Here is an 11,334-nt window from a genome sequence, read left to right as displayed (position 1 = left end):
AGTATACACACTTGTTAAACTTTGCATAATATGATGTGCCTGTAGATTCGAATAAATTGTCTGTTTTCATGTCCTTCGATGTTGTAGTCTGTATAACAAACACAATGTCTGAAGTTTTCTGCGGTAACCTTCTTTTAAGTAAAATTCTCCTCTTTTTAGTTGTTATATTTGATGACCAGTCAAATTGATCAAAATTTAACTGAAATTTATTAATTTAATAATAAAAAAAGGCCACCGAGAAGAACTTTTAATTTATTTTAATATGTATAATGTAAGAGGGACTTATAATTTTTGATCAAAAATCAATTAATTTGACTAATAAAAATAATAATGTGATGATTAAAAAGAGATAGATAAAACAAATATTACGTGTTTTTGTGGTTTTGGGTAGCAGTCCACCGCCATTAATTGTGGAGGAGTAAAGTAACACATGATTTCTGGGTCGTTCGATGCATATCCAACGGTCAGGATTATATTAAAAATTTTACATGTCCAGCGCTTTTTTACAGCTGGACGGGTCTCGTCCGGCGCTTTTTTAGCGTTCTATGGAAATTTTCCCGTCCAACGATAAAAAAAACGCCGTTGAATATGCATCTAACGGCCCAGAAACTGTGGGATAAATAAATAGTCCCCGACAATTATATGCCAGGGACCCGGACCCTTGTGGTTGTAATTCTTTTTTACTGCTCTTTGTTTTAGTACGATGGTTAGTCGAATATTATTGATAACTTGGATTTCACCACACAGACTATGCAGGCAACAATGGATCAATGATCATGCGGTGTTCTGTGGCCGGGTCACGTGACTTTCTTCCAAACCACCGCCTAAGTCCCAAGATATCAACCATACTGCTGACTTGTCACTCCATACCTGCCACGTAGACTTGGACAACCGTTTGGCCGCCTCGTCATATTTGTATATGGTTTCTTGATTCATCGTTCTCTCTACAAATCACATTCTACAAAATTCCATATAAATATCATTCGGTGCTTCACCGTCATAAATCTTTCCAAGTTCATCACTCCACGAGAAACCTCAGCTCCCTCCTCACGGAAAACCTATACATACACATCCACATCTCTCCTCTCTCTGTGTATATATAAATCTTGTGTCACCGTAAATATCATCGAAAAATAACAATGAGCAAGCTCATAAATTTATATACATTATTCTTTCTTCTTCTTCAAATTTGTGTTGTATATCCAATGCTGGACCCCATTGATTTTCTTGCTCTCCAAACAATCAAAAAATCACTGCATGACTTGCCGGGTTCTAATTACTTCGCTTCTTGGGACTTCACCGGCGACCCATGCAACTTCGCCGGCGTGTATTGCGACGGCGACAAGGTGATTTCTCTGAATCTCGGTGACCCACGTGCCGGTTCGCCGGGACTCACCGGCCATCTTGATCCGGCCATCGGAAAACTCAGTTCTCTGGCGGAATTCACCGTCGTTCCGGGGAGAATTGTCGGGACCATACCGTCGAACTTTTCGGAGTTGAAGAATCTTCGGTTTTTAGGTATTAGTCGGAATTTTATCGCCGGTGATATTCCGGTGGGTCTTGGGGAGCTCCGGCTGTTGAGAACTTTGGATTTGAGCTATAATCAGCTCACCGGAATAATACCTTGGTCGGTGGGGAGTTTGCCGGCGCTGACTAATGTCATTCTGGGTCATAATAGTCTCTCCGGGTCAATTCCTCGGTTCGGGTCACAAATGCTTACCCGACTTGATCTCAAGCATAATGAATTATCCGGGTCAATCGGTCCGGATCATCTTCCTCCCTCGCTGCGATATCTTTCGTTGTCGATGAACCGGTTTAGCGGTCCGGTGGATCGGGTTTTGTCTTCCATGACCCGGTTAAACTTTTTGGACCTCAGTTTGAATCAGTTTTCGGGAAGTATTCCGGGTTCTCTATTCACATTTCCTATGTCAAATCTTTTTCTACAAAGAAATTTATTTACCGGGCCGGTTCAACCAAATGATCAAGTCCGAATTTCAACGGTGGATCTTAGTTTTAATCGTTTATCGGGTCCAATATCACCGTTATTCTCTACGGTTCAAACTCTTTATCTCAACAATAATCGGTTCATGGGTCAAATACCACGTACAATTGTAGACCGGGTGCTCGACTCTAGTATACAAATTGTATATCTACAACATAATTATTTAACCGGGATTGATATTAATCCAACGGTTGAGATTCCGGTTCAAAGTTCATTGTGTTTGCAATATAACTGCATGGTGCTTCCGGTTCAGACTCCTTGCCCTCTGAAAGCTGGGAAGCAAAAAACTAGGCCAACTGAGCAGTGCATTGTGTGGAATAGAGGGGTAAATTAGAATTATGATTATTTTATTTATTTATTTATTGTTGTGAGAAGTTGTAGTTTGATGAATTTTGTGAACATTTTCAGTAATTGGAAATAAATATTGCTGGGGGTGTTATATAGAGAAAATAAGGATTTGTTAAATTTATTCTTTTGATGGCCAAAGTTAGGAATTTCAAGAAGTGCCGTTTAAGTACTAACATATGGATATGGTTATTTAATCATTAGTTTCCGAAATCCTATTGGTCGTTCACTGTTTATGGCGATGGATTCGGAACTTATGAATATGATGCTATCAATTTTTGTAAAGTCCTATCCCTGATTCAACTTATGATTATGATGCTATCATTTCTTTTAAGTTCCGGATCCATGAGATATGTATGTTAGCGGCATACATTCAGTTGAAAAAAAAGTGCCGAACAATTTGATCCTAATTTTAATGTATATGCTGGAGTGTTAGAGTATCATTCAGCAAAATATTGTCTGATTTCGGGATTTTTCACGTCCAAAACTTTTTTTCCACGCTATGTGTATGCTAGTACTAACATGCATAGACCAGCTGCCTCCTTGTAAATACAAGACATTCAGCTGGGGACAAACTACAAAGTGACAGATACATATGTACATTAGCGAGCCTTGCATCTTCTTTAATCATGTGCATCTCCATACAGAGTATGCCTGATTGCCTGTAGCAGTGGCCAGTGGGTGAAGTGAAGAGGGTAGTTAGAGAAGCATCTGCTACTCTGAGTGGAATGAATAACTGAGAATAACTTTGTCCTTTTGGAGTGGTCTGCTTGTATTGTCCTTGTCTTTGCATCATGTTCATCAAGTTGAATTTATAGTGAAGATTAGTTTGACAGAGATTCATCACAAAAAAGCATCCATCTATCAAATATCTGCAATGACAATGACCAAGGAAATCGAAATTCTTGCACTATACTCGGAGTTCTCTTTGTAGTTTGTATAACCAACGGAAAATAATTGTTAGTACTTACTCATACAATTTAGTGTAAAGTTGGACATTATGTATATACCGCACATTGCAGATGATGAAGAACATCTTATTTCAATTTTCTAGTGACTAGTGGTATACTGGTATGTAAAAATATACACAGGACTCCTACCATACTTGTTCACTTTCCCCCAGCAGCAGAAGAATATAATCACATCTTTAGTAACATTTAAAAGAAATCATATAGGTCTTTCATACTCATATCCTTCGGTTTCTTGGCTCGTCTGGAGAGACTGAAGTTTCTTCATCCCCAGGGAACTCCCACTTGACAACATCTCCATCCCATGCGGAACTAACAAGCATTGGATATTCTGGGTGCCAACTACAATCTCTCACAGTTGATTTATGGTGCCTAAGTTTTGAAACTTGATTTCCACTTGCCTGAACAGAAATATTGCCATTGGAAAAGCATTAAAGCACAAGAAGGAAAACAATAGGAAAGAATCGATACGTTCACCAAGAAACAAGACTTGATCACTTGATGCCTGCCTATGCAAGTTCAAGAGGCGTTCAATCGGACCTTTCATATTATATTGTGTCTGTGTGTGTTTAGAGGGCCTTTTCTTCTTATTTTGCCGGGTGCAAAGAGTTTTTTGTATAATAATTCATGATCATGACATATATGATAATATATCATCTGCGAAAAATAATCATTTTATATTCTCCAAAGCAATCTGTGTGATTGCAATAAGTAAAATAGGTGATACTGAACACGGATAACTTAAACAAGTAATGGTGATCTTGATACGTACCACGTCATAGATATAAATGCAAGAATCGTGTGATCCTGTGTAGATGTACTTCTGCCCAGTACTGCAAAGAGTCACTCAAAGAACGTTAATGTGTGACGGGGTCAAATCTGTTAATAGTTGCAAGAATAATCGATGCTAACAATAAAGTCATCTGTGTGTCGTAGATTCTATTTTCACAAATAAAGCACTTAGTATCATCCTGTTGAATATAGAGTTCACCCAGAGTTGGTTGTTAGGCGATCCCCAGAACCACATCTAGCTATATAATTTTGACGGTGATTATTCATTGAACTTTTCAGCTAAATTAAAAGGCGTCCAAAAATAAAAACATCTTTTCTAATCCTATTATTTTGTAACAAATTATAATTATATATTATTGTTATGAATCAGAAAATAAGAATCAAATTCAGATACTTCATTAATTCCGACATAAACTTGTTGGAATTATGATTGTAACTGAAATATTAGTTGATAATGTATTAATGTCTCTTTAATTAGAGAAGATTTGTAACTCCATAAACTTATTATGTGGCACTACTCGTGCCTATGTGATTTGTATGAGCTCTATATAAAGAGCCTTTTGATTAATAAAATTATAAGTTTCCATGTCTCTCCTGTAAGCTTCCACCTAATATATTATATCTATCTCCCTCTTGTATCAAAAAACCAACAAATGGTATCCGAGCTTTAATGATCTTAAAGGGATCTGTCAAGGTGAGTTCATGACTTCCGCCATGAGAAGTTCAAGTTGGTGGAGGATTGAATCTGAGCGGGAGATGCAACCTCTTGGATACAATCCAACACTAAATGAAATAAGGGATTTTGAAGACGAGTCAACCAAACCTTCTGAAAAAAAACATGAAGGGGGTCAAGAGGATCAAATAACTAGAGGCACCAAGATGAGTGTCATAATGATAAGAAAAATGTTTGTGGAGAGAAGTGCTCCACGTTTGTGGTGAGAAGTGCACCACATTTGTGAAGAGAAGTGCTTCACGGTTGTGGAGAGAAGTGCTCCATGCTTAGTGATAAACGTTTGTGGTGAGAAGTGCACCACGTTTGTGAAGAGAAGTGCTTCACGGTTGTGGAGAGAAGTGCTCCATGCTTGGTGATGATGAGAAGTACATCGTCGTTTTCAAATTCTGAATAAATTTTACAATTTCGAATCAAGAGGGAGTGTTGGAATTATGATTCAAAATTGTAACTGAAATATTAATTAGTTGATTATGTTTTAATGTCTCTTTAATTAGAGAAGATTTGTAACTCCATAAACTTATTATGTGACACTAATCGTGCCTATGTGATTTGTATGAGCTCTATATAAAGAGCCTTTTGATTAATAAAATTATAAGCTTTCATGTCTCTCCTATAGGCTTCCACCTAATATATTATACATATCTCCCTCTAGTATTTTAAAAACCAACAAAACTGTAGCCAGAATGCTCCCTTCTACGCTTCGCCCATAATAAAAGAAATTCATTTTACTAAATCTTGTGATAGAGAAGGTGAGTGTGTGAGTGTGTTTAATTGTCCAAGGAAAACATTAATAGAATATACTTGATTGACCCTTTATTGTAGAGAAAAGGTGGCAATAGGAAAGATATTTGTAATAGTTTCCTTTAAGCAACCCAGACAACTTATTATTTAATAAACTATAAATATATACTACTTTAGATATGAAAGAACAAACTAAGAGTTCAAGTGAAACTCAGGAGTACCTATATGCTGGTGAGAAATAGCAACGAATGAGAGTACGCAAAACTGAATGGCCTTTGTATGTTGCCACTGACTGATCACTTGGGTGTTTCAAATATCTTGCCTGAGGTGGGTAGTCCATCCATCTGTAATCCCACTCATATTTCCTAAATATAGGTCTGCTGTAACAAACAGAAAAGAGCATGTCAGCAACCTTGATTAGGCTACTAATGAGTATGATTTGGAACATAAAAAATAAGTAATTAACTTTTGCACATAATCTACCGGTAACTTTCCTCCTAATCTATAACTAATGGAGTAACAAATAACTTCAATTCTTCAGCAAAAAAAAAATATCGAGAAGATATATACTACATATGCCCCTTTAGCCCACCAGGGAATGACAGAACAAAATTTACAAACAAAATAAGAACTTGCTACGGAGGGGAACAAATAAGTTTCCATTATACTTGTATCAAACCTCACCAATACCATATCATAGGCATCTATTAAAGAACCAATCACCTTGGTCTTGGACTATTACAGAGGGTTTAGATTGTTTATTAACAGAAACTATTAAAAAACCAATATTAATTTCATGCAGGGGGGTCTCTTTTCTCTCTACTATTTGAGAGTAGAGGTTAGTACTGCATACACCTTTCCTTCCCCGACCCCCTACACGGCTAAACCGGGTATTGTTTGGTTTATTAAAGAGTCAATGGGGTTTAGCCTGCGCTTGTTTATTAAAAGCATCTATTTAAGAGCCAGTAACCTTGATCTTCAACACAAATGGGTTAAGCAAGATTTTTAAAGTTGTAAAACATTGCCTGCTAAAATGCCTTGTTAGTTACTAACTTCTCAAGTATTATTACTTCACCTGTTGTTAATATGACCATGGTTTACCATTCCCCTTGGGGTGTGGGTTTAACATGGTGCAAGTTTTTTAGGATATGTCTGTTTAGTCGTTCATAGGGCTGTAAAAACTCTTTCCTAATTTGATTAGAGGAAGATCTTGTACCAAGATCCATTTTGTTTTTACTTTGTGTTGGGCTGCTTCTTCAAGCGAATTCAAGATTCAATCTTTCCATCAAGAAAAAATACTGTTGAAGAAACACATCCACAGATGACACATTGAAGACTATTAAACTTTACATACTATCTGAGATGACTGATGACAGAACTGTTGTACCTGCATGCATCCTCTGGGAGATGGGAGTACCAATATTACAAGTAGATGGAACACTAAGACATGTAAATGTTGCCTTCTTTTAATTTAGTATATCAAGCAAGAATCAGCAAGAAACATACTGATACCACTTGCCAATACTGCAACTTGTGCATAATCATGAAAGAAGGATCAAATCAGTTTCTGGAAGATTGAAATTGACATACCAGTTACTATTAGAAGACATTTTTCGTATATCCCAAAGTTTAATGGTCTGGTCCTTTCCATTTGAAATTAAATATCGCCCATCTCCCCGACTATCAAGATATGTAACACCTTCTAAATGTCCCATAAGGACCCCAGCTGCCTTTCCTCTTGGTTTAAGACAGCGCCGGTCCCATACCTGTTTATAGGAAACAAGTTAGTTTGCTTCCATTTGTAAAAAAGAAAACGATCAGACTACTGATTTCAACACTCCTTACCTTAGCTCAATTGTCCTCGGAAAAGTTTTTTTCAACAAATTCAAATACAACCCTAATCTTCTAATTGACGACTACTTCTCGCAACTGTCAGAGGTATATACAGCATATTATCAGGTAGGAAGTAATTTTTGTACCTTGCATAAATTGTCGTCACTCCCCGAATATATAAGGTTCCCGCTTTCATCAGCAAAAGATACAGTGTTAACATCGGACTGCACCAAATAAACATATATTTTAAATAGCTTTTAGCAAGAACTCTAACATGATCAGCAGTCATCTTACACTATGAAAGCACAATTGATAGCACTTGAATGCATATAGTGGTATAGCCTCAATAAAGCAGCCAAGTCTAATTTCTAAATTGGCAACACTTCAGTAAAAACATATATATGCATGATTGCGACTTATCCAGTGGAATAAAATTCAAGTAAATCCAATTTATTGTTTTCCAAAAAATTGGTTCTCTTGACTGATCCAATCCTTTTTTTAAACAAAAAGTTGGACGGCTTTCCCACCCAGTCCTAAAGATGATTACTGTGAAAGTTTCTAGTATTATGTGTCTATTTTTCTGAGAACACGGCCTTTTTCCTTCTGTTCTTTAAAGATACAAACATCTGATGAACACATGAAATCATTATAAGCTAGATTCTTTCTCTTTTTCAAAAATGTATATAGAGCACCTGTCATTTCTTCCTCTATACAGGAATCTAATAATAAATTGCAACTAAAGTACATCCCTAAAACCAAGTTTTGCCTCTGCACGCTGCACCCAATAATTCAATAGCAAGAAGTAACTAAATACTTATGATCAATATCTTTATGGTGACATATCTCTCATACAATTTCCAAAACAAAACTTATAGCTCTCATACAATAATCATGATTTAAACTGTAGTACCATAATAGTAAAGCACTAAGATATGCAATCATAAATGGTATCCTTACTGCGTGTGCGTCAATGCGAAGGGAAAGCTTATTTGCTACAAGATCATATACATAAATGGCGTCATCACTGCTTCCAGCTACAAGTTCTCGCCCATCTATTGAAAATTTAACAGAAAATATCCCGAAAGAGTATCCACCATCATCCTCCCTAGAAAATTCAAGACCTTCATGGATCTCCTGAAATATTTTGTAGGCCAGATATGAATGCATTTAGACGATAGCATAAGAAACCAGTTACATCAAAGCTAAGCCTGCTACAAAATTATCCTAACAACACAGGTTAGTTTTCAGTATTTTAACTTATGACCCTATTCATTTGGTAAGAAAAACGATTAGTATTAGAAGTACTAAAAATTTGCAAAGTGGAAGCAAGCAAATCCAGTTGGGAGCATCTAATCTCAACACTTCGTATAGTAAAAGGAGCCTGTATAATAACATGCAAATATTACTTATTTCCTAAAAAAAGCTGAACAAGAAAAGATTGGACAAAGAATTGTATATGACACTCTCAAAATCCCCGTCAAAAGGCCACCTCTATAATCATCATCAAGCCACAATACAAATTAATACACTGACATATAACTATATATATGTATGTATATGACCTTCACTAACTAATAAAAAGGCATTAATACACTTGGATGAACAAGATGAAGGTAGTGTTTGTAGATCATTATCATAAATCATAAATTGGAAGAACATAATTATTCAACTACTATTATGTAATAAGAAAATCATATATGTGGCCCATACCGTAATATTTGCCTGAGAATCTGTTGTACCAGATGCTATATTAACAACATGAACCACTGGAGACATCGTGGCATAAACCTGTAACATATATTTCCACAGTAAATTTAATCAGATTCCTCAGAAGTTGTGTTTAAGATTTGATGTTTTGTTGAATTATGAGATCAATCCAACAGAGTTTTAATATACAAATGATATGTCGAGGCAGGTTCAATAAGATGCTGGTTAGAATATATTTCGCAACATCACAATTTCACAAAATATGTAAAGTACTCAAAGGTTGGCCTAGGAGAGGATATTACAAAGTTAGCAGAGATCAAGAAGCATTCCGGATATTAAATTTTCAGAATCTTGTGGACATTGTTTTATGTAACAACTATCTTGGAAAACGTACTTGTGATTGTGGGTTAAAATTTGTGCACAAGATTAAATATATATATATTTAACTAAGCGCTTAGCATCAATCCAATACAAATATAAATCAGAAAGACAATTATAGCTTACAAGGTGTTGTTGATCTGGTGAAAAAGATGTATCAGTAACTGTCCATCTCAAGCTTTGGGCTATAATGTTCTTGTGAACTTTCCACTTTTTGTCCACATCGTAAATTCTGATGTGGCTTCCCTGTTAATTTAAGAAAAAGAACCATAATGGATAAAATTTACAAAATAGGATCACTTAGGTTGGCAATATTGGTTATCAAAATTAGACTTGATTTAATCTGAAGCATATAATTATTAACTCCATGAAACAGAATTAGCCCAAGAATTTAAATCATCAAGGGTGAAAGCTGTCATATTTTCATATAACACTATAAGAACTCAGCATCTCTATATAAAATGCTATTAATACCTGAAATGCAACCACGCAAAGGGAACCATCAGCAGAAAATTGTGAGACATATGCGCGGGTGGTCATTTCATCTATCACAGATGGACTGTTTGCTGGTAAATATTTAGTAAGAACATGACGACGATCGGCTGCTGAAAACCTTCCTCTTCCTGAAAAGTTACATTCTCGGCCAGCTAGCATCTTCACAGTATTAACTGAAACTTCCCGCTTTCCTGGAAAAATGTGGCTCAACTTTTCATGAGGTGCTGATCCAAGCTTTGTGAGCTGTGCAACTTCATGGTCCAAATTATGAGCAGGTTTGTTCGGAGAAGAATTTTCATCTACACTCGAATCGGATGTGTCACTATTGTAATATTCTGAATCAATCTCCATTCTACTCAAAGCGTACCCCATATTGTCAGTTGCACTTCTACCCTTCTTCAGACTCTAAAAAATACTTGAATTAACACACAAGTATTAGACAGTGTCCTGCCTTCATCTCATTCATACATAGTTTCAAGTATCATAAACCCTGCAAGCAAATGAAATTAATAAACTGTTACTCAATTCATCCGTATATCTTCAGAATCAAACATAAGTATCTCTCAGGCAAGTAACAGTGATTTGATCCAATAAACCCTCTACTAACAAACCTCGATATTTAAGAGTTTGCACAACAGCTCAGAGGGTTCTCAAGTTCAAACCTCCCTACACCTAGTATACTCAACACATTATAACATCAAATAAAATTATTTCCTTACAAAAGACAAACATTGTTAACTTACTCCGAGCACTAATACTTTGAATCTAATTTCTGCATTACAATAACTAAGTGGTCAATAAACAAAAGTCTCACTTTACATCTCAAATTTAGCCAAACAAATTCATTTTCACACTCAAACCATCTAGAAGGTCTCTTCTTCTCTCCCAGTTAGCAGATAAAAATAGTCAACTTAGTTGCACTACAATTTCCTATTTCCTCATCCAAGCAAAAACCATCTAGAATTTCTTGCAACTCCATCTCATCAACATAAGAACAAGCACATAGGTTGGATGAACTAATAAATGAATCACTACAGAGCAAATAGCCAAAGATATGTATAAACAGATGCAGCACAAATCAAGAAACAACAACAACAACAATAATAATAACACAAGAAAAGAAAAGACAGACCCAAGTGAAATGAATTAATTTAAATGCAAGAACTGTGAAAAATTTTATAGCATTTTCAAGAATTTGTTACCTGGGTTGTTGAGATACGGATTTGTGAATTTGTTATTATGTATATATATTGATTAAGACAAAAATTATATGCAGAATGAGAATATCGGGGAAGACTAGATAGTAGTAGATACGCACAGTAGACTTTCCTTTTTATTGT

General features: G+C 35.9%; 2 protein-coding genes across 5 annotated transcripts; one reads left to right on the top strand and one right to left on the bottom strand.

Annotated features, from left to right (window-relative positions):
* Positions 1-741: 741 nt before the first annotated feature.
* Positions 742-2,471, top strand: LOC108222309 (LRR receptor-like serine/threonine-protein kinase ERL1). The gene has a single exon (XM_017396228.2). It carries the CDS (start codon positions 1,140-1,142, stop codon positions 2,334-2,336), a length of 1,197 nt encoding a protein of 398 aa, XP_017251717.1. The 5' UTR covers positions 742-1,139; the 3' UTR covers positions 2,337-2,471.
* A 760-nt stretch (positions 2,472-3,231) lies between these two features.
* LOC108224111 (LEC14B protein) lies at positions 3,232-11,334 on the bottom strand. 4 transcript variants are annotated; one of them, XM_017398665.2, is made up of 10 exons: positions 11,197-11,334; positions 9,974-10,484; positions 9,626-9,745; positions 9,125-9,202; positions 8,372-8,548; positions 7,561-7,638; positions 7,172-7,347; positions 5,803-5,961; positions 4,088-4,148; positions 3,232-3,716 (listed from the first exon to the last, which is right to left on the bottom strand). In XM_017398665.2, the coding sequence occupies exons 2-10, from the start codon at positions 10,364-10,366 to the stop codon at positions 3,534-3,536; spliced, it is 1,425 nt and encodes a 474-aa protein (XP_017254154.1). In that variant the 5' UTR covers positions 10,367-10,484; positions 11,197-11,334; the 3' UTR covers positions 3,232-3,533. The 4 variants fall into 4 exon arrangements, with proteins under 4 accessions (XP_017254154.1, XP_063949264.1, XP_063949263.1 ...); XM_064093194.1 differs by lacking the exon at positions 11,197-11,334 and adding an exon at positions 11,127-11,157; XM_064093193.1 differs by lacking the exon at positions 11,197-11,334 and adding an exon at positions 10,606-11,079.

The sequence above is a fragment of the Daucus carota genome, chromosome 5 (assembly GCF_001625215.2).
Source record: "Daucus carota subsp. sativus chromosome 5, DH1 v3.0, whole genome shotgun sequence".
Taxonomy (NCBI): Eukaryota; Viridiplantae; Streptophyta; class Magnoliopsida; order Apiales; family Apiaceae; genus Daucus; species Daucus carota.
Note: the sequence above shows the minus strand (reverse complement) of the source record. Positions and strands in the feature narration are given on the sequence as shown.

What these genes read in the sequence shown, in the direction of transcription:
- LOC108222309 (XM_017396228.2), top strand. Translation starts at nt 1,140, where the DNA reads ATGAGCAAGCTCATAAATTTATATACATTATTCTTTCTTCTTCTTCAA.
- LOC108224111 (XM_017398665.2), bottom strand. Translation starts at nt 10,366, where the DNA reads ATGGGGTACGCTTTGAGTAGAATGGAGATTGATTCAGAATATTACAAT. An exon ending in ATGTCTTCTAATAGTAACTG is followed by an intron (nt 5,962 to 7,171) that starts GTATGTCAATTT and finishes TGTTTGTTACAG; the next exon opens with CAGACCTATATTTAGGAAAT. An exon ending in GCATTTATATCTATGACGTG is followed by an intron (nt 3,717 to 4,087) that starts GTACGTATCAAG and finishes ATTTCTGTTCAG; the next exon opens with GCAAGTGGAAATCAAGTTTC.